This window comes from Euprymna scolopes, chromosome 33 (genome assembly GCF_053919585.1).
Source record: "Euprymna scolopes isolate OS-2025 chromosome 33, ASM5391958v1, whole genome shotgun sequence".
NCBI classification, from domain to species: Eukaryota; Metazoa; Mollusca; class Cephalopoda; order Sepiida; family Sepiolidae; genus Euprymna; species Euprymna scolopes.
The window spans coordinates 1,422,157-1,447,111 of NC_136514.1; the positions used below are offsets into that span (position 1 = coordinate 1,422,157).

Below are 24,955 nucleotides of genomic sequence, written 5' to 3' on the forward strand. Positions count from 1 at the left end.
AGAAATAAGGGGGGCACCTTTTTAGTCCATGGTATTTCGAAGCTAAATGATGGGGATAAAGGAGACAGGTCAGAAAAATTGCAAAACTTAGAGAACTTAAAAACCGTGTTCCTTGTGGGGTTTTAAAGCCCGCCTAAAACGAATTTAATTTAGTTTAGAAAAATAACAAGTTAAACATGTATGACTTCCTTTTTGTAAACTATTTAACAACGCCGTTGCCCGGTCGTACAATACGCTTAAACATGACATTTTAATTCATTCAGATTGCATATGTATTATTATAGAATCAATCCTCTATTGAATATTATATTTTACAATGAATAATTTGCCTGGTGGACTAATTCGCAAAAAAAAAAAAAAAAATACAAAAAATACAAATAATTAAAAATAATAAATAAATAAATAATAAATAATAATGATAATGTCGTTCATCAAATTCCGTCTGTGTTTGTTTACAATATCACGTCAGCTGACATTTGCGCTTGACAATCTTAAACATAGTCTGTTTTCTCTTATAGATAAAAAAATGAAAAATAATTTTTACAGGGGAATATTTTACGTTATTCCAGCCAATGGAAACAAAACAATTGGCTGGTGTTACGTAAAATATTCCCCTGTACAAATTCTTCTATTTTATCTATAAGAGAAGAAAGACTATTTTTAAGATCGGAGTTTTCGATTTTCGATCCTTATCGGATGAATTTCTGTACAAAACATATCTAAGAACACTGCCAGACATATAAATTAGCTTTGTGTGAAATTTGCAAAGGATAGGCTCAGTGGACTAATTCGCAAAATAAAACCAATAAAAAAAATAATAATGATATCGCTGCTGGGCATTCTGTGGGCGTTCAGTGTGAATAAAGACCCCCGTGATATTATTGTAGCCCTTTTGTTAAAACTGTAAAAGTATTTATCTAAGTAATCAGAATATATCTGGTTATTATGATTTATCTCCAATATTTTCATTGTATGGACGCCCGGCGCAAAGAGAACAGCCACGATATCATCATACCATCTTTAGACAGAACATATATTACCCTTGGATCCTAGCCAGAAGGTCAAGAAGGTATATTCCAGTTTCACGTACGGCCCAAAAGTGACACCATTTATTTTTTATTAATAATTTTATTTTACATTGCGTCTTCGGTGATCGGGAGATCCTATTTATTAAAAAGGAGGATACAAGAGAATAACATACTACAGACATTAAATTAGCGTGTCTATATAATAATTTAATGTCCGTAGTATGTTATCACATTCTATCCCCCTTTTTAATAAATAGGATCTCCCGATCAAATAATTTATAACCTGGAAACTGTGACACATACACGTACAGTAAAGGTACTACGGTATTAATATATAGATGAATACAGAACTAAAATTCTATTGATTATTATATTGTACCCAAATATCTGTTTTCTTTTTATATTCTAACAGGCATTGGTTATGGCATGGTTGTGCTAAGCAGCATCATCTCCATCTATTACACGGTGATTTTATCCTGGGCGCTTTATTATCTCTATAATTCCATGTTTCCGGTTTTGCCTTGGAGACACTGCAACAATCGTTGGAACACCTGGCAATGTTACGAGACTATACCGAACTCAAATCGAAGTCGCTTCTTTTCTCAGTTCGATAATGAGACACAGATCGAAAATTTAACACAACTCATCGATTCAAATCGATCATCATTGAGTCGACATACAATTTCAGCATCGGAAGAATTTTGGAAGTAAGTTTTTTGTTACCTAATTTCTTCATTCACACATGCACACATACACACATACACACATGCACACATGCACACATTCACACATGCACACATACACACATGCACACATGCACACATACACACATGCACACATACACACATGCACACATTCACACATACACACATACACACATGCACACATGCACACATACACACATGCACACATTCACACATACACATACACACATGCACACATGCACACATACACACATGCACACATGCACACATGCACACATGCACATATTCACACATACACACATGCACACATACACACATGCACACATACACACATGCACACATGCACACATACACACGTGCGCACATGCACACATACACAAATGCACACATTCACACATACACATATGCACACATACACACATGCACACATGTACACATGCACACATACACACATACACACATGCACACATACACACATACACACATACACACATACAAACATGCACACATACACACATATCTATCCTTTTTTTTGTATATTGATATTAATATTAAAAATTCTCTTTCCTATTAGTATTTATTTGCTTTCACACCAAAGCAAAATGTGACACAAGGTCGTTTTTAAAGTGGGGTTAAACCAGCTCCCCGAAAAAGAGGCAAAAGGGGCACTCTGGTTTGGACCAAAAATAATAATTGTCCCAGTATAGAGGGTTTCCCCTCCATTGACTGGTACAAATTATCTTAAGTGCAGCATCTGCAGAACAGATACTACACTTTCAAGAACAACAGAAAAAAAGAAGAAAATGCAACTTCGTTATATATGAGTTGTGAAACGGCATTCATCTGCAAAAGATCTAGCTAATTTGCATACTCTTTTAAACATTCATTTTAATTAATTCCTTATTAGTATTTTCGATTTTCTTCTGGGATGATCATCTTTAATTAACTATTACGTGTAATTATATTTATACAGATATTCTACATGTTGTGTAATATTTGCGTAAAAATGTTATGGTAAACACAAACCTCTTTCTATATATATATATATATGTATGCGCATATATATTGGTTTAAACGACTTTGTCTACCAAACACTTCTGTCAGTTTTTGGTCAGACATGACATTTAATATATAGGGTATTCGAACCCATGCAAAACTTTATATTTGGGTTTTAGCCAGGGAAAATCGGCGCAAAAGTGTGAAAAGTCAAAAAATGGAATTAGCCAGGTGAAGGTCGAACGGCGGAATTACGAATATGCATGCGTGACGAAATAGCTATTATTTCCTGTTTTAAATGTTAGCTTTGCAGCAAACATGTCTTCACATCTCAGGAATTAACGTTAAAGGAAAACGTAAATGGTAAGCTAAACGTTTTTGGTTTCGGTTCTCAGTGGTGGCGCACGTGTTATTTATTTATTTTTTTATAACTTTTTAAATAATTGCTATATATTGGGTACAATATAATATAATAAAAAACACGAAATCTGCATTAATCCAATTATCATATTTAAGCGAATTTTACGACCTGACAATGGGGGGGGGGCTTGCTAATATATATATATATATATATATATGATTAGTTTTGTTTTTTTGGAAAAAGAATTCCAGCAGAGTGCTCAATTAAAAGGAAAATCCAATATATATATATATATATATATATATATATATATATATATATATATATATATATATATATGGGGGATTTAAAAGAATGCGATCGATTCTTTTAAGAGGAGACGTATCGTGATAATACAAAGCTACAGCAAATTGCGTATGTATTATTATAGAATCAATCCTCTATTGAATATTATATATTACGAAGAATGATTTGCCCGATGAACTAATTCGCAATAAATAAATAAATAAATAAATAAATAAATAATAATAAAATAATGCCAATGTCGTTCATCAAATTCCGTCTGTTTTTTTGTTTTTTTTTTACAATATCATGTCAGCTGATATTTTCGCTTGACGAACTTTCTTCTCTTATAGATGAAAAGAAGAATTTTTACAATATTTCCCATTCTTGCACAGCTGGCCTGACAGCGCAGGATCTCCAACTAGTGTTCTTTGTAATAACATGTATGCACATATATTGCCAATAATGTTTCTATAAATAAACTAATCTCTCTCTCTCTCTCTCTCTCTCTATATATATATATATATATATATATATATATATATATATATATATATATATATATATATATATATATATGAGGGAAAAGATCTACCTTAAACCACTAACCTAGTTCTAAAACAGATCCTTTGTTCGATAAAATGCATGCCCATTGGCTGATAGGAAGGGGCGCAGTGGATACTAGAAAGCTGATTGGCTAACTAGAAATCCTCAACATATATAAAAATAAGAAGCAACCACAAAATTCGCGCATAAGCCTGACGAATCCTATAGTGGATGAAACGCAGAATATTCAGTGTAGCTTAATCGCCATATATATTTTATAAATTACTATATATATATATATATATATATATATATATATATATATATAATAGAACAACAGGAGTATGAAATGAAGTCACAAAACTATATATTGGTAGATATAGATTGGTTCATTTATTGAGTAATGGAATACAAGCAATTATTTGGGGGATAAAAGGGACTCTTTATGCCAAGGCATTTCGAAGCGTAATGCTTCTCATCAGAAGAGTAGAGAAGATGCTAGATAGCATGGTGGAGATGCGGCGTCTTGCGTAGGGTTCATTAGGAGCAAAAAAGACTAAGTGGAATTATAGAATGTTGGGGGGGGGGGAGAAGCTTTATTGAATTCTAAATAAAGGAGAAGCTTGTTATATATAGTATGGTGTAAAAAGTGTATATGGTCTTAAACAGTGATGAGTTTATTTTTAAATTTAAGGGGTATATGTTTTAGGGTTAAATTGGGGGTATACTGTGGCTGCGTGGTAATTCTATTTTAACGGTTTGTGAGGTGTCTATTATCTATGGAGTGGTATTTTTGACAGGTGCAACCGATACGGCAAATAGTAACTATAAAATCGCGTATAATTTTGGGAGGGGTAGTTGCAAGGCTATAAATTGATTTTCAGAGCTCGGTATATGTTAGGTACTATGCGGCAATATTTCTAAGTTTCTTCTGTTATGATATAGTGAGTGTGGTTATAAGAGGGCGGTAGGAGGATAGGATGGCAATGTCTTTGGGTGCGTTTAACTTGATGAAAAAGGTTTTTGGATAGAGATAATTGGCGTGGTGGAAGATTATGGGGAAATGTACTACTTATAAAGCCTGCAAACTGGGGCCTCACCATTGGATATAGTTTAAGGTCATATCCAGGACCATTATGCGGCATAAATTCTGTACAAACAGACAAAAGGTCATAGAAGCTAGAAGTAATTGTAAGAAAGAATTAGCGGCAGTTAAGAGAAAATATACCAAAACCACCAGGAAATCCATTGAAGTGCAGAAATTAGGAACCAGTGATTTCTGGAAAATCTACAACAGTGTAGTAAATAATGGCCAATCAACAGCCTCCCCACTATTCAATAATCAATGAGGTTGTTTGCAAGGCAACCGAGAAAGCTAACATGCTTTTCTGTCAGTTTGCCTGAAACTCTACCTTAGATCCAGCAAACCACTTCCACCCTGATTTTCCTTTGCGGACAGAAACCATACTAGATGACCTGAAAATCACCGCTTCTCAAATACATGATACCATAAAAAACCTAGACACTTCAAAAGCATGTTGACCTGATCTCATCCCGGCTGTACTATTGAAAAAATGCTCCTCTGAGGTTGCTCCAGTTCTCTTCAAACTTTATAACAAATACCTTAACGAATCTTGTTTTCCTGACAGCTAGAAAACTGCTTCTGTGGTGCCAGTTTACAAGAATTCTGGCAAAAGAACTGACCCATTAAATTATCGTCTCATGAACCCCCTCCCTCTTTTCACCCAAATATTTGAGTCCATAATTAATCAAGCTTTAGTTCACCATCTTACAGTTGCTAAATTTCTGTGCGACCATTAATATGGATTTAGACGAGCCCGTTCTACTGCTGATATTCTAACTGTAATCTTGGAACGTATATACCATGCACTGGATAAGGCAGAGGAGAGGAGGGCAGTAACCCTAGATATGTCTAAGGCTTTTGACAGAGTATGGCACGATAGTTTTCTCATGAAAATCAGATCCTATAGTATTAGTGAATAAATAGTTAGCATAATTAAATCCTTCATAAATAAGAGAAGAATCAATGTTGTTCTCGATACTCGTACGTCCAAACAATATGATATAAATGCGGGTGTACCTCAGGCATTTATACTTGAACCTTTATTATTCCTGATATTCATAAATGACCTCCCTAATAAAATAGTCTGTAGTCGAATGGGGCAAAAATGGTCGATAACGTTCAACGCTGCCAAGACTAAGTTTGTTTCCTTTAATAATTACAAGAAACCTTCTCAACCACCAATAGCTATGGCTAAAGTTAAATTAGTTAAAATACTTCGTTCAAACTTATCGGCTTAACGTTCACAGGGAACATGAGTTGGAACAGATACATTGAAAGCATTGCCAAAGCTGCTGCAAAGAAGGTGGGCTCTCTCTACCATGCTAGAAAATTACTTATGCCTGAAAGTATCCTGTACAGGATCATGGTCACAATTCGCCCATGTATGGAGTACTGTTGTCACATTTGAGCTGGTGCATCTGCTATGTGTCTCACTCCTTGACAGGGTTCAAAAGAGAGTTGCAAACTTGATAGGTCCTGAATGGTCATCTAAGCTTCAACCTCTACCCCACAGATGAAATATTGTATCCCTCTGCCTGTTTTACAAGTATTTTAATGGTGGATGCTCTGACGAACTACAAGTCCTTGTAACCCCTCGACGTAAATACCCCGACAAGCCTGATATGCAACAAAGTCCTACCCCCTACACAGTAGAGATCCCTAGATGTAAGAAAGCCTTCTACTCTAATAGCTTCTTCCTCAGAACTGCTAGACTTTGGAACTCTCTTCCGTGTTCCTGCTCTCCTAACTGTACTGAACTCCCTACATAGTATCCCAGCAACTTATGTCCTAGATAATAACCCCAAACATCAAAGTGGCACTGTGCCTTGTTTGGAGTAAAAAAATTAAAAAAAAAAAACAAACTTTTCTTTATACGTTTCTTTAACTAACTTTTTTTCATCATTTCATAAAGGCACCATGTGTTGCAAGTCACAGATGGAATCGACGACCTCGGCGGCATTCGCTACCCGTTGCTGATTTGTTTAGTTGTTTCATGGCTACTTGTGTTCTTCTGTCTCATCAAAGGCATCAAATCTTCCGGAAAAGTAAATCTCTCTTAAAACATTTATTTTGAAAATTACAATTTCTTTTCCTTCCGTATGATGAAAAGCGTTTTTGTGTAGCTTCTTACAAGACTCACACACTAACACACACACACACATGAATACACACACACACTAACTCTCACACACACACACACACACACACACTAACACACACGCACTAACAAACACATTAACACACATACACAACACACACACACTAACACACACAAACACACGCACGTTTACACACACACACCAACACACTAACTAACATACAATACACTAACACATACGCTCACATTAACATACACACTAACACACAGCATACACACTAACGCACACACACACACACACACACACACACACACACACACAATATGAACAATTTCCATTATGAGTTGTAAAGATGGCTTCCTTTTGTTTATTTATCGCTTAATAAACACAAAACTTTTCTTATATTGACAATTCATTGAGACTTTATTTGAAATCCCGTTATGAAATTCGACTGTGTGTATGATAACAATCTCGCCTGCACTATCATGCAACACTTGTCCGGTGTATATATAATCTAAATGTCAACAAACATCTATTTAGTAAATATGAGCTCTTTAGTGAGTGAGTAATGCCTTCCGCTTAGTGACTCTACCGGCGATTTACTTACAAGAACCTTACAAAGTATAGGTAGGAAGTATATATATATATATATATATATATATATATATATATATATATATATATATATATATATATATATGTGTGTGTGTGTGTGTGTGTGTGTGTGTGTGTGTATGTATATATATATATATATATATAGTCATCCACATACAGTACTGTTTCTCTGTTTCACAGCTCATCAGTACGGCTAGATAGGCAACTGCCTCAAGCCAGACTCGAAATTACAGTCAAGGCTTCTCACCATTACGCTATACGGCTGCTGCTGAGTGGGTAATGAATTCAACGATGTCTGAATGCCTCCGCTCGATTTGTTTACACAAAGAGCGACGCTTTATACGCTAATGGTAGTTTGTATATATATATATATATATATATATATATATATATATATATATATATGTATATATATATATGTATATATATATATATATATATATATATATATGTATATATATATATATATATTTCTGTGGAAATATATATATTTCTTTAGTTAAATTTCACCTTTTCTTTATACCAATCCTTAATTTATGAAGCCCATCATCCCAAACCACTGGAATACGACACGCTGAAATTCTTCTATCTCAATTAAACATATGCCACCTAGAAGGTAAACTCTCGTACACAATACACGCATACGAGATGTCTGACTTTTTTCATATGGACACTTTTATTGATAGTACACACATGAAACTCTAGTCCTCTTCGAAGTAATCTCCTCCGGCTGCAATGCCCTTGTACTGTTCCGACAACTTCTGGAAGACTTCATGGAAGTCCTCTTTGTGAGCATGTCAATGAGCCTCGTCACAGCTTTTTTCATCTCCTCAATTATCTACTAATGATGGCTTCTAACGTTTCCCTTGATCTTAGGGAATAGCCTACAGTCACAGGCAGGAAGGTCTAGACTATAGGGAGAGTAAGGAACTCTCTTGATGCCCATTTTGGTAAAATAATCTTATAACGTTCCATTAATTTTTTCTTTTACACCACAAAAATAACTTAAGGAGAATTTTGCTGATTGACTGAAAAAAATTTGTAAGAACGACTGCAAAGTTTGATATCAATTTAATAGAACGTTATAATTTAAAAGTGATCCCCTACGTTAAAAGTCATTATATAAACTTAAAAAAAAAATTATGCTAATATGAAAGTTAAGTCTGTTATCAACGATAATCCGCAGGAAAAATAAGAGAACGTGAAAAGGGATTAATTTTAAGGCAGGGGGGAAAGCTTGTTCTTGTCCGCCCCATGTTCTAACGTTTCTTTCTTTCTTTGTTAGGTGGTGTATGTGGCCGCCGTTGTGCCTTATGTGCTGTTGACGATACTGCTCGGTCGTGCCGTTACTCTACCAGGATCAAAAGATGGACTACTCTATTACATGAAGCCAAAGTGGGGAAAACTGAAAGAGTTCAGTGTATGTAATCTTATATTTCAATTGCTAAAAACATTCTATTTGTGCTAACTAGCGAGACAAATAACTTTAATAATATTTCAGTCATAATTATATATCATAATTATAATTCATAATTGTAATTCACTAGCAGAGAGACCCGACGATGCCCGTTATTTAATGATGATCAACGAATATTTCACACTCCTATATTTTTATTGTCATCGAAATCTGTGAAATCTCCCGGGGGAAGCTTCACATGCCCCCACGCAATAACTTAGTACAAAACATATGTTATTTTACATTGCACATTAGAAAACCTACTGTTTCTTTTATAAAATTATTTTATATAAACTTCTTTCCAGTTAACGGAAAAAAAAAAAAATTAAGAAATTTATGTGCGGGGTTTGAACCTACAGACCACGCATGCAAAAAAAGAAAAACACCGTAAATTTTCAAGTCTTATAAAATTCTTTGCAGTAAATGAAAAAAAGAAAAAAAAGAAGAAATTTACGTGCGGAGTTTGAACCTTCAGATCACGTCATGCGACCCCCCACCCCCTCCAAAAAAAACATGCTGTCAATTTACCCACAGTAGAATTTTCACGGCCCGTTGTTCTATCATTGTTGCTAAGCGATGACATGGAAAGAATGGGTTTACCAATGATAGATATATTAAAATAACGGTTTCGATTATCGATTATCGGTAATTATCAGGGGTATTCTGAGACAAAACTTAACCAAGACCACTCCCAGACTTTTACACTAGAGTTCTGTCAATTTTAAAGAAAATCTGTTCAGTTGTTTTGGAGTCCATAAGAAACGAACTCACACACACAGAGACAAAGTTGCATTTATACAAGTGTCGAGATAATTATAATTCATATTTTATTATATACACGTTTGGAATTCTTTGGAGATGACGAGTGAGAATTTTTTAGATTACTCGCAGGCCACTCGGTGTTGGCCTGTCGTAAGATACGCGTAACTATTACATTTTAATTCACACAGATTTCTTATTTACTAGCAGTTCCGCCCGGTTTTGCTCGGACCCTATGTACTGTTCATAACTTCATGTGCATATGTATATATATTAAAAAGTGTGAATATGTACGGTAATGCCTTTCTATATAATAGTCTTCCTTGACTACCATAGAGAAAAGTTGGTAGAGACCGCAGACGTCAAATTTTTTTAAATGTTGACCCCAATTTTGAACCTTTAACATTTATTGTTTTGAGCTCAAATAAAATTAAAATGTTTGACCCATGTTCAAGTAACCTACATCTAAAATTTCAAGTGTTTAGACCCAAAATTGGCGAAGAAGTCTGCAAAGATCAACTCTGTAAACTTTGACCTCTTGCCAGCCAAATTTTCGCCTAAAACTGACTAAAAAGCTTGCTGCATGTCTGAATACACTTTATGTAAAATTTCAAATGTTTAAACCCAAAATTGACTGAATAGTTTGCTAGAGACCACAAAGATAAAATGAACTTTGATCCCTTGGAAGCAAAATTTTCCGCAAACACACGATTAAAAAGCTTGCCAGTATGTCTGAATACACTTTATGTAAAATTTCAAATGTTTAGACCAAAAATTAGCTGAGTAATTTGGTAGAGACTGCAGAGGTCAATATTTTTTTTTTAATTTGACCCCAAATTATGACCTCTTAACATTTATTGTTTTGGGCTCAAATCAAGTTATTAAGTTAGATCCATGTCCAAGTAACCTATATCTAAAATTTCAAGTGCTTAGAGCTAAAATTGGCGGAAGAGTTTGGTAGAGTTCTCAAAGGTCAAATCGTTAAACTTTGACCCCTTAATCACCAAATTTCTGGTCGAAAACCGATAAAAAAGATTTTCCCAAATCTCAATACACCTTATGTCAAATCTTGAGTCTGTAGACTGAAAATTAACAGAGTTATTGCGAAGGAAAATGTACACAGACAGACAGATAGACGCGTTCACTTTTATAGATATATTAGCATGGGCGCCCGGCGTTGCCCGGTTGTTTTGATGTGTATGTTGAGCAAAAAAAAAAAAAAGTGGTAGTAGGAAGGCAGGCTCGAACCTGTACCGCAAAAGAGGAAAAGAACGGGGTAAAACCTAACGTTTATGCTGTTATGACCACCGCCAAACCGGAAACGACATTTAAAAAAATTAAGGTTAGACAATCTAAAGATGAGGATAACTTTAAAAAATATCGGCGAAAAAAGTGACCCCCCCCCTGTAGAAAAAGGCCTAGTTGAAGGGAAAGATTTTTCGATATTTGTCGTATGAAAGATCGAACTTAAAAACGATACTGATCTTGGTAAAATCCGTCGCCTCTATTGAAAGTTTAAGGCAGACATGCAAACAGACATTCATACATAATTTATATATTGGTAACCAAATATTTTCGACCCAAACTGATGAAAAAGCTTGCCCTATCTCTGAATACCCTTTATGTAAAATTTCAAATATTTTGAACAGAAATTGTCTGAGTAATTTGGAAGAGACTGCAGAGGTCAATTTTTTTTAATTTGACCCCTATTATGACCTCTTACAATTTATTGTTTTGGGCTCAAATCAAGTTATTAAGTTAGATCCATGTCGAAGAAACCTATATCTAAAATTTCAAGTGCGTAGACCCAAAATTGTCGGAGGAGTTTGGTAGAGTTCTCAAAGGTCAAATCGTTGAACTCTGACTCCTTAATCGCTAAATTTCTAGCCAAAAACCGATCACATCGATTTTTTTCAAATCTCAGTATCCTGTATATCAAATTTCGAGTCTGTAGACTAAAAATTGACAGAGTTATTGCATATGGAAATGTACGCAGACACACAAATACACACACAGACACTTTCACTTATATATATACGTATGCAAAACTTGCAAAAATATGTTGTTTAGCATATTATTAGTATATATATATATATATATACACACACACACACACACACACACACACACACACAGAACGCCTGGCATTGCCCGGTCATAAAATACGCTTAAATATGATATTTTGATTAATGCAGATTTCGTATTTATTATTATATTGGACCCAATATATATAGTAATGATTTAAAAAATTAAAAAAAAAATGACTTGTGTGCCACCACCGAGAATTGAAACCAAAACGTTTAGCTTACGATTTACTTTTTCCTTTGACGTTAATGACTGTACTATGAAAACATGCTTGCTGCAAAACTAAAAATTATTACGTGAACCAATAGCTATTACGTCACGCATGCATATTTGTAATGCCGTCGTTCGACCATCACCTGGTGACGTTAAATTTGAACTCAACCTCAGATCAAAAGTCTCAAACTCAAATCCAACTGTTCTCTTCTCTCTGCACTTTCCACACTGACGCCCAAAATAAAGAAGACGGCTATTTTATAGAGAGACCCAACCACATCTCATTTGCATACCCCGCCCCTCCTCTCGTCACATCACGTGATTTTCAGTCCATAAATACTAGGGGGCGGCCATTTTTATTTTCTCTTTTTTTTTTTTATCTAACACGAGTCGCACGATGCATGAGGCAAGGTTCTTTACTTTTAACCACACCTGGCAAATTCCATTTTTTTAATCTTCACACTTTGGCACTGATTTTCCCTAGCTAAAACCCAAATATTAAGTTTCGCATGGGCTCGAATACCCTATATATGAAGTTTCATGCCTGTAGACCACAAACTGATAGAGGAGTTTTCTAGGCAAAATTAAAAAGAAAATATTTATGGAAAGAGGTTTCTTTCTACGCAAATATTATGCAAGTATAAATCTGCATGAATATAATTACACGTAATAGTTAACTAAAGATGATCATCGCATAAGAAAAAAAAAAAGAAAAACTAATAGGGAATTAAAATGAATGTTTAAAAGAATATTTGTAGGGGACTAAGATATATAAATGCCCCAATCCCGTTACAAGAGAATAATGAAACGAATGAGGAATTGAAGGAAACAAAGAATCAATTTATGGATAAGATAAGCGTCGTTTATTTGCTGTTGAAAGAAATGAACCTTTTAGTTATAACATGTCCGCGCGTATGTAACCAATGTTCGTTGCAGGACTGGTGTTGTAGCAAGAAAAGGAAATGTGTTTTCATCTCAAGTTCGGGTCACTATTGTTTGTTCGCGCGTGGGAAGAGAGATAAATGTTGTAGGAAAATTGAGAATGGTAGTCCAGCTTGTGTATGCATTGATAAGGAGTGACTTTTGTAGGGTAGTATAATTAAACAAAGCGTACTTATCTTTTCTGACGACGGGGGTGGTAAGTGAGCGGCCGGTCGTGCTACTTCGGTGATATGTGTCAGGCTTTTAACTGGAGAGCGACGACTACATTTATCAACCTAACAGCGCGGCGTCTTCGCCTCCTGTGTTTTTCTTCTTCTTTTTTTGTAGGTCGGGTGGAATAATGTCCGTGCGTTCACTGACACAGCTGGGCGAATCTCTTTCCTCCTTTTCTTTTCTTTCTGGTCCCCTCCTTTTATAGTCGTAAGCCGGCTCCCAGCGGCTGTCATATTTTAGGCCTTTATTTTCGGCGGGGAGCTCTGCCATTGGTTCATAATTCTTTTTATGGTTTCTTATTTTTCTTTTTCCAAACGGAAGCGATGCGTGGAGCCATGTGCAAACGACGATTTTTTTATTTTGTCTCTTATGCTGGAGACGTTAGCATCCGGTTGGCATGTTCCCACATATGCAAATTAGCTAGATTTTTTGTAGCTGAGTGCAATTCCACGGTCCATATATAACAATTTTGTATTTTCTTTTTATATAAATAGAAAAAAGCTTTTTTTAATATGAATAGCAATACACACACACACACACACACACACACACACAAATTTATAGGAGTATAGGTATATAAATTTTCGTGTGCAAGAAGATTTTCATTTTAAATTCAACGCAATTATGCAGAATGTAGAAAGTATGCATTAATAGAATTCAACATAATAGTGAAATGAAACCAATTATTTAATAAGAAACCATAAAATGAATAAGTAACTAATTAACGCTTGTTTTTCAAAGTAATATGCAAGTTGGTTAACCATCTTGTAGTCGCTCGCATATCCATGAGTAAGTATTCTAAAAAGTTCGTTTTAATGATATTTAAATAGTAAAGGTAGAATTTTAATATCAATATCAACAGAAACAAATTTAACTTCATAGACTTGAATTGCTGTTCTTATCCTTATTTTATATTTTCAATCGACTTTTTTTTTTTTTTAAAGAAGGATGGAAAAATTATAAAAAATGCTCTGTTAAGGTTTCTCTAGTTTTCTCCAAAATTTACAATAAATGCCTTAACGAATGTTGCTTTCCGAACTGCTGGAAAACCGCTTCTGTGGCACCTGTCTTCAAGAATTCTGGGGAAAGAACTGATCCACTAAATTATCGCTCTATTAGCCTCCTCCTGCTTTTCGCCACAATATTTGAGTCCTTAATTAATCAAACCCTAGTCCAACACCTAACAGCTGCTAAACTCCTGACCAACAAACAATATGGATTTGGACAAGCCCGTTCAACAGCAAATATCGTAACTGTAGTTTCTGAGCGTGTATTTATTTATTTATGGACTGTTATCCTCATCTTCATAGGTGTTATTTTACGACGTTTCGGCCAACTACTCCTATGACCTTCATCAGGTGGTTAGCCACGACAGGATATGAATTCTGAGTCTCTTAACTGCATCCTAAGTAATTACTGCCTTCCATAGTTGTTGTTGTCTCCCACGTTTTTGGACAACTAATCCTCTTGCCGGCTTTAGGTAGGATTGAAACTGCTATCCTCAGACAATGCTTAACTGGAACCGTAGAGACTTTGTCCACTGCGCCATGGGCCCCAAAGAGCGATCAAGGTTGGATTTTTTGTCTTATAAATCCAAGTTTTTCCCGTTTATCAAGTCTTCCATCGTCGGAAGGCAGTAATTACTGAGAATACACTTTAATAGATACAGCATTCTTCAAATAAAAAAGATAAGATAAACTAATCTTGCCATCTCATTTCAGGTGTGGAAAGATGCTGCCGTTCAGATATTCTATTCGGCTGGCATCGGTATTGGCGGGATAGCAACATTAGCCAGTTACAACGACTTCCATAATAATTGTCAAAGGTAAGTGAAATAGAGCGTTTTTTGCCGAAATATTTTGAGTCAGAAAAACATTGTCTGGATGTGACGCAATCAATAATTAAGTTAGATTAATAATAAGTAATTAATTAATAACCTTTTCAAATCAGAGCATAAAAATATTGCCAAATATTGTTCTTGGAACGAATTTAGGAATATGCTGTCAATCAAAAACCTGAGATATGTCTTGACTAGCCCCCGCAGAAGAAAAAGGTGAACCACCGTATTTGACTCAGTGTACAGCTTTCCGGTGCTGCTATTGCCATTGGGATTTCAAAAGCTAAATACGAGTTATCCTTTGGTTAAGGTTAGTATTTTTGGAGTGAAAGATCCTTTCTGCATAGAGAATTAAGTTTACTAGCTAATGGGGCGTGAATAGGACCGGCCTCCAATCCTGTTTGTCTCCCCATGCATAAAACAAAAGGTTTGAGCTACTTTTAATAAAAAAAAAAGCGGGAGCTTATTCTAAAAATTTAGATACCTTTGTTGTTCTTTTTTGTGAAATATCAATAATAGATATAAACAAATAAAAGTTATTTTAAATAGTCTTTAGGGCTACATAATATAGACAGAATCTCTTATTTGAAGATTTAGTTCACATTTTGATTCAGTCATTAAACACTAATTTAACAAGATTCTCTTAATTTGAATTTTTTTTAAAAGTCTCCTGAACCTTAAATTTTTTTCTCCACCTGCATCGAAGTTAAAGGGTCAAAGTTCATTTTTTTCTCCACCTACATCGGCATGTTTGCTTGTCAAGTCCCTGCTAAGCAAGTTTTTCAAATATCTCTCGTCAACACGTGTTGCCGCCCACATGGTTCCAAAACTCTCTCCCTTTTTTAATTTTCTTCTTCTTCCTCTGCTGTGACGTCACCTCGTGTCACCACGTGATCATTTTCACACGTGTTATGCTGCTACTGCTACATATGCGTCAGTGTTACATAGATACAAAACCCTCTGCTTACGAAATTTTCAGCTTACGAAATTTTCAGCTTACGAAATTTCAGCTTCCGAAATTTCAGCTTACAAAATTTTCAGCTTACGAAATTTCAGCTTACGAAATTATAGCTTACGAAATTTTAGCTTACGAAATGTGATGTGAAATTATTTCTACTCCTGCACACGAAAAACCTTTATGCTGCTACTGCTACATATGCGTCAGTGGCTCTGTTACATACAAAACCCTCTACTTACAAAATTTTCAGCTTACGAAATTTTCAGCTTACGAAATTTCAACTTACAAAATTTCAGCTTACGAAATGTGATGTGAAATTATTTCTGCTCCTGCACACGAAAAACCTTTTAGAATACGAAAACTACGAGTGTCAAGAGGAATATTTTTCAGACGCCTAATTCTTTGAAAATCTTTTTTAAAAATGAGGTTTTAATCGATTCAAATTTTTTTTAGCAATTTTCTGGAAATTTTTGTGCTGATCTTTTTTATCTGAAAAACATTTTTTCTTGGATTTGAAGTTATGATTTTTCAAATTAAAATTATTTTAAAACTTGAAAAATGAATGTGTGCATTACAATTGTTAACACATTTTTTCTTGGGTTTCAAGTTATTATTTTTGAAATTAAAATTATTTTAAAACTTGAAAAATGAATGTGTGCGTTACAATTGTTACCACGTTCAATGAATATAAATTGAAGAAAGATGTTCTGTTTTGATTTTTATCGTAACCCCTCTGCAATTTTTATAAGGAGTGTGGGGGTTTGTTATTATTTTTTTTTAGAAATCACAAATGAGCTGTAAGAAAGTAAATGATCCATTTCACTTTGAATTCTTGTTTTTCCGCGCGTCTGTGTGCCCATAAATTTAATTGAGATCTTAATATCTTTAAAAATTAAATCATATCACTCAGTCGTTTTTTTTTTATTATTAAATATAATTTCATATTTGGATGTAAAAGAAAAGTATAAAATAAATAACAAGTAAAGGTATTATTTGACCTTTACTTTACTTTGATTTTACCCCTATTGCAAAATTTAATGAGTGTTTTAATAGGAACGGATTAAACGATTTACGTGTAAATTTCAGGATATGAAAAATAAATAAAAATAAAATAAACAATTTCTTTTTTTTTTTAATTTATGAAGCTCACACTGGTTCGTTGTGTAATGGTGTCCACGTTTGTTTGTTTTTTTTTTTCACAGTGTCATGTCGTAAGGAAACAGCTGCTCAGTAACACGCAATATGGTTCCCGTTCTGAGAGATCTACAGCTGATGCACTAACTGTTATATCACACAGAATTACTGAATCTCTGTACAAGAGATCCTTTCTAGAGCAATAACTCTTGACATATTAAAGGCCTTTGATAGAGTTTGGCATAAAGGCCTACTTCACAAGATCGACAACTATGGAATAGCTGTAAATGTCCTCTCAATTCTTAAATCTTTTCTCTCGGATAGGCTTATAAGAGTAGTCATTAATGGGCAGAAATCAGAAACTCATAGTATTAATGCTGGTGTTTCTCAAGTTTCCATTCTGGGCCCAATTCTCGTTCTGATCCTCATCAATAATCTCCCAAATCACATCATTGCATAGACATTTATACTGACGACACCACAATCTATGGCAACACTTCAAAGGCCAGCGATGACCAAGATCTTACTGATTCTCTCTTTTCTGATCTTGAGAATGCAGGGAATAAGGTGGTTGGTTGATTTTAATGCATCAAAAACCAAGCTTCTCTCTTTTCATCACAATCATTCTGACTCCCATTATGCCCCAATTGAAATTTATAGCTCTTGGGGAAACTCCATGTCTTGACAAGCTTTTGAGACTGAACTTCGCTTCTGATCTGAAATGGAACGCATACATCAAATATGTTGCCAAGATTGCTGTAAAAATGGTTGGGTCCCCCTATCGCTCCAGTAAACTTCTGACTGACAATCAATATGGATTTAGGCAAACCCGTTCCACAGCAAATATCCTAACTGTATTCTCTGTATGTATATACCGTTCATTGGACAAAACAGGGGAGGGTAGAGCGGTAGCCTCGATATATTTAAGGCTTTTTGACAGGGTATGGCATGATGGTTTTCTAAGGAAAATTAGATCATTTGGTATCACTGGAAGAATACATAATGTAATTAAATCCTTCTTAAGTAAGAGAAAAATCCAGGTTGTCCTCGACGGTCGCACATCTAAACAATACGATATAAATGCGGGAGTACCTAAGGGGTCTATTCTTGGACCGCTATTATTCTTGATATTCATAAATGACCTCCCTGATAAAATTGTTTCTGAAATGGGTATATTTACTGATGACATCACACTCTATAAAAGGCACAAAGGGAAAACAAATGATCACATATCTAAGAAAATGTCGGAAACACTAGAGGAAGACCTCCAATCTGAAGTCGAATGGGGACAAAAATGGATGGTCACATTCAATGCTGCCAAGACTAAGCTTGCTTCCTTTAATAATTACAAGAAACCTTCACTACCACCAATAGCAATGCCAAAGAACACATTACCCAAAAGTACTTCCTTTAAACTCCTCAGCCTAACGTTTACAGGGAACATGAACTGGAATAGATACATTGAGCAATGCCAAGGCTGCTGCTAAGAAGGTGGGTTCTCTCTACTGTGCTAGAAAGCTCATGTATGATATGAAAAGAAACTGGAATCTTAAGGAGATCTCAATCATACCAGCTATGATAGGTGCCACAGGGCTTATGAAGAATAACATGAAGTCCTACCTAACTAATATTCCTGGTGAACCAAGAGCAAAAGAGATCCAGACAATTGCACTTAAGGGAACAGCGAGGATACTAAAAAGAGCTTTCGGTTGGTTTCAATAAAAAGTGGGGCAATGCTGGCAGCTGGTTTGGCTGCCGCATACCCAGCGTTACAATCTTCAAACGAAGAAAATAAAAAAAAAAGAAAAGAAACTTAAATGCCTACTAGTCACTGTACTCGGGTATCTAAGGTCTCTCGTATAGGGATTTGTGAGATCAATCCGACATGAGGATATTTTCCTTACAAGTAAACCCTAACTAAATATTCCAAATCACATTTCGCATTTGCAGTCCGAATAAGATTTTCTCTGTATGGCTAGCCTACACTGGCTTTTACAATAAATCGTGCAACTTCTCTAAGTGACGTTACCTCAAGTACGAAGCTGGATACTCCACCAGACTAGATGGATTTTTGTCCTAGAATCCAGTAAGACCAAGAAACAACAAAAATGAGAACAAAAATGGATGGTCACATTCAATGCTGGCAAGACTAACCTTGTTTCCTTCAATAACTACAAGAAACCTTCTCTACCACCAATAGCAATGGCCAATGACTCTTTATCTGAAAGTACATCTTTTAAACTCCTTGGCCTAACGTTCACAGGAAACATAAGTTGGAACAATTACATTGAAAGCATTGCCAAGACTTCTGCGAAGAAGGTGGGTTCTCTCTACCGTGCTAGAAAGCTACTAACGCCCGAAAGCATCCTATACCTCTATAAGGCCACCATTCGCCCATGTATGGAGTATTGTTGTCATATTTGGGCTGGTGGATCTGCTACTAGTCTCTCACTCCTAGACAAGGTTCAAAAGAGAGTCGCCAACCTAATAGGTCCTGAACTGTCATCTAAGCTTCAGCCTCTGTCCCATTGACGAAATGTTGCATACCTCTGCCTGTTCTACAAATACTTTAACGATGAATGCTCTGACGAGCTGCAAGCACTTGTACTCCCTCGACGTAAATACCCCCGCTAAACCCGACATGCAGCAAAATTACACCCCTTCACAGTAGAGATCCCTAGATGTAAGAGAGCCTTCTACTCCAGTAGTTTCTTCTCCAGAACTGCTAGACTTTATAATTCCCTTCCGGGTTCCTGCTTCCCCAACTGTACTGACATGCAGAAGTTCAAGTGTTACGTGAACCGACATCTTGCTGCCCAACTCCCTACACAGTATCCCTGTAGCTTATGTCCCTGATAGTAGCCCCCTACATCAAAGTTGTGGTGAAAATGTAAAAAAAAAAAGAAAAAAAAGAATGATATACTTAACATATTTTTAAAAAGGCGTTTGGGAAGAGGAAATAAAGTTCTTAACTTCTAAACTAACTCAGTGTTTGAAAGGAAATGGAGAATTTTAATGGTATATTCGAAAATGTATCTCATATAGGGATCAAGTGTTAGCCCCAGGAAGGGGGCCCTTTGATTTCTGAGAACCTTGGCTGAAGTCAAATGTAACAAAAAGACCTATCAAGCTTTGGCTCAACACAATTGCGAGTTACAGATTTAGGTAACGCCGGCATTCAAAATGAAATTGAAACCTTATTTTTTGCTACATAGTTATAATTATTCAGTTATTTCTTTTCCTCTTTTCAGAGACGCCATCATCTTCCCTGTAATTGATGGCGTAACAAGTTGGTTTGCTGGATTGACAACATTCAGTATCCTTGGGTACATGGCACATATAAGTCAAACTGATATTAGTAAGGTCGTAACGCAAGGTAAGACATTTTTTTTTTTCGATTTACGAATACACGAAAATAAAAAACAAAATAAAATATCCACTGTTGTTGATGCATTTTAGTTATGACAACTTCGGCGCAGATTACGATGGAACAGTGCCGTGACGTCACAACGTAGTGTGGTTTTCGAGAAAAACATTAGAAACTACAGCAATCATGTAGTGTGGAAATTCCACAGTGGCATCTTTAATATGTAACATATTGCTGCTGGGTATTCTGTAGACATTCAGCACGAATTGAGACCCCACGATATTATTGTAGCCCCCTTTTTGTTAAAACTGTAGAAGTATTTATCTAAGTAATCTGGTTAATGTAGTGTCAGAATATATCTGGTCATTACGGTTAATCTCCAATATCTTTATAGTAGTTTGTGATATATTCCATTGTATGGACGCCCGGTGTGAACGGAAACCCCACAATACTATTATACAATCCTTAGACAGAACAGATATTACCCTTGGATCCTAGCCAGAAAACAAAGAAGGTATATTTTAGTTTCATGTACGGTCCAAAAGCAATAACATTTTTTAAGTTTACATTGCATCTTCGGTGATCGAAAGATCCTGTTTATTCAAAAGGATGATAGAATATTATACGAACATTAAATTAGTGTATCTTTTTTTTTTTTTTACATAAACGTCACCACTTATCAAGGCCGATAGGCCACTCAAGGATAAGGGTTAAACAGTGTAGAGTAATCAAAAGGACAATATAGTAATCGATAGTAATGGAAGTTCGGTAAATTTGTTAACTTAAGTGGAACGGCTCATCAGAAATTTGTTCACGTTGGACTTGAAGACAACCATATTATAGAAAGCTGGAAAGCAGGAAAACGGAAGACAATTCCATAGGCGTGCAGTTCTAAGAAAGAAGCTTTGATCATGGAATCTATGTTTAGGTTTAGGCACAGATAAAGAGTGGGGAAAATTATTGATAATGTTTTCAGCTAGTCTAGTGTTTCTTGTGAAAGTTTGGCGAGGGGGGACCATAGATTGAAGTTCAGTTGAACACTTTCCATGAAAATAACGATACATCAGAGACAAAGTCGCAACATCTCTTCTGTGAGACAGAGGTTGCAGCGAAGAGAAAAGGACATCTCCCACTAGGCCACGGAGTCTATTTTGAACCCTATCAAGGCAGGACAAGTCTTTTCTAGCAGCTCCTGCCCATAATTTAATTTTAGTAGTTTGTTAACATCTTCTATTCTCTTTTTTAATAAAGAGGATCTCACGATCGAGTAATTTGTAATCTGGAAACCATGACACACATACCTCCATACGTTAAATGTACTACAGTAATGGTTAACAGAGTAGAAATCAGGACAATAAACAAAATATATGACAAATAACTGTTACCAAACGCATTAAAATTTACATTTCTATCAACCTGTATAGTTTTAAAGTTCTGAAAATGTTTATTAGTTTTAATATTTCAAAATTTGTTTCTTTACTGTATTTCTTTGAGGATTCAGTTTCTCTCTCTCTCTTTTTCTCTCTTTTATTTCTTCAGGTCCTGGCATTGCGTTTGTTGTCTATCCTGAGGCTTTGTCTACGTTACCTTTCGCTCAGCTTTGGGCGTCTCTCTTTTTTATCATGCTGTTTTTTGTTGGAATAGACAGCCAGGTAAGAAAAACAAAAAAACAAACAAAAAAAAACAAACAAAACAAATAACGAATCAGTTGTTTTGAATGCAAATATATTTTGCAGTAATTTTAATATAATTTTTGAAGATTTTGTTGATGATAATAACCGTATTATTTGGATTCTTCGAACTGCTGTTTCTCATCTTGAATGTCGATGTAACCTCTGACCTTTCTCAAGGTGTGTCTTGTCGAACTCGGGAATGTTTCTGTCAAATTCGGGAATTTGGATGGAATTTCTGAGGAACCCCTTTATTTATTTCGAAATTCCATTGAAATTCCCGAATTCGACAGAAACATTCCCGAGTTCGACAAAATACACCTTGAAGAAGGTCGGAGGTTATCTCGACTGAAACGTTGTGAAAATGACACTCAAGATGAGATGCAAAATAGTCTGAATAATGCAAATAATACTCATCTCCAAAATTCAGAAATGACGGTTGACATTTGAAAATATGGGAGACCAAAATTGCTAAGAAAAAGCAGTTTCATTTTCGGTTGGTTAAATGTAAATTATTTTTTTTTTTTCGTTTTTTTTTTTTTAAATTCATTTCTACTTTAATTTAAAAAGAATTCACTTGAGTAATTTATGTATATGGATGTCCGATTCAAATGCAGACACCATGATATAACTATAAAAAAAATATATACCACATTAAAACCACCAGAATGTTCTCATAAAAATTTCATTTTAAAAGTTATGTTTGGTCTTGGTATAGTGTTTCATTTTCGATTTCAACCTCTTGGCAGAGTGACAGACAAGACACTGTGGCGTTGTAACTCGTTTTTGTTGTTGTTGTATAACAACGTTTATTTCCTTATTCCCCTGCCATGCATGACTTCTTGTTACGGCTGTGACGTCTCTCACGTGATCGTCTCCTCGAATGTTCTCTTGAACGTCATCCACATCTCTAACGTGATCGTCTTCTTAGCTCCAGTCATAAATTGGACAAAGAATAGAAAAGAACTTCAACCCATTTTTTTTTGTAGTAAAGCGACATTTATTTCCTCTTTCCCTTGCTATACGTGACTTCTCATTATTTCCCAGCTGTGACGTTTCTCACATGATCGTCTTCTTGAATGTACTCTCGAACTTCATCCACATCTCTAATGTGATCGTCTTCTCGAATATGCTTTCTCCTTTTTATAGTCTTCTTTTTCCTTACCATGATATCATTTCATTCATGGGTCAGTATTTGCATGTAGTCATCTGTGCTATGTTACAGCGTGATCCCTGGCCTTGGAAGGTCAATTAATATAAATGGTTTATAAAGTTTATGTTATTGCAAAGACAGAAAATGGATCATGCCTACTAGTCTCTCACTCCTAGACAAGGTTCAAAAAAGAGTTACCAACCTAATAGATTCCACACTGTCAACCAAACTCAAACCTCTGTCCCATCAACGAAATGTTGCATAACTATGCCTATTTCATAAATATTTTAATGGACAGTGCTCTGACAAACTACAAGCCCTTGAATCCCTTGACGTAAATACCCCCGACTAACCCGACAAGCAGCAAAATCCCACCTCTACACAGTAGAGATCCATAGATGCCGGACAGTCTTTTACTCAAATAGTTTATTCCCTCGAACTGCTAGACGTTGGAATTCCCTCCTGGGTCCCTGCTTCCCCGACTGTACTGACATGCATAAATTGAAGTGTAATGTAAACAAACATCTTGCTGCTCAACTCCCTACATAGTATGCCTGCAAATTTTGTCCCAAATAGTAGCCCCTTACATCCAATTGGCACTGTACCTTGTTTGCGGTAAAAGAAACGGGGGGGGGGATGAAGCATTAAGGAATATTAGGATCACTAACAATTACTAACTAAAAACATAAACTGTTTTTTTTTCTTTTTTTTTTGTAATATAAAAATTATTTCAATCAGTAAATGTAATAAGTAATTTAAAGCTGTTCGGCATTGGTTAAAATATTACATGATCAAGTGTAAAATGCCTCATTTTATAAAAATGTAAATTTCTGAATTAAATGTTTGGAATGTAGCTTTTTTGTTTTGCATAACCTTTTAGGTTGTAGTATTGGTAACCTTAAGTGGGATGAGTTTAAAATCTATTAAAAAATATTCCAATGAATAATAATACTAATAACCAATCCGCATCTCAAAAATTCAAAAACGTCATGACAAGAGATGTTTATCGAAATGACAAACAATATTCAACAAAAAATGAATTTCGTGAACCGATCTTCAGAAGATGGAGCTTCATACCCGCATCTTAATGGAAACGCTTATTTCTAGCATACCCCCCCCACACACACCAAAAAATTTTTTTGAAGTCATCAAAACCAGTGGATGTATAACTCCTTATTAAATTTGGTTGTAGAATATTTTCATAAACTTTTTGTCGAATCTATACCCCTGGTCTTATCATTTTGATCAAGTGTAAAATGTTTCATTTCATAAGAATGTACATTTCTGAATTAAATGTTTGGAATGTACCTTTTATTTCCATAACCTTTAAGTTGTAGTATTGGTAACCGTAAGTGGGATGAGTTTAAAATCTATTAAAAAAATTTTTTTTTTTTTTTTAAGATTTTAAAATTCAGATTTTTGATCAGAAGTGTATTCGTTGTAATAATCGTTT

At 35.2% G+C, this 24,955-nt stretch overlaps 1 protein-coding gene across 2 annotated transcripts in view; it reads left to right on the forward strand.

The window, feature by feature from the left end:
* The window catches only part of LOC145258086 (sodium- and chloride-dependent glycine transporter 1-like), a 227,906-nt gene that overhangs the window by 156,448 nt on the left and 46,503 nt on the right, over positions 1-24,955 (forward strand). For both annotated transcript variants that reach the window (XM_080115813.1, XM_080115812.1), the window contains 6 exons: positions 1,441-1,735; positions 6,914-7,046; positions 9,001-9,135; positions 15,105-15,208; positions 20,564-20,688; positions 22,219-22,331. In XM_080115813.1, the coding sequence (XP_079971939.1) occupies positions 1,441-1,735; positions 6,914-7,046; positions 9,001-9,135; positions 15,105-15,208; positions 20,564-20,688; positions 22,219-22,331 (905 nt within the window). The remainder of the gene's footprint in view (positions 1-1,440; positions 1,736-6,913; positions 7,047-9,000; positions 9,136-15,104; positions 15,209-20,563; positions 20,689-22,218; positions 22,332-24,955) is intronic.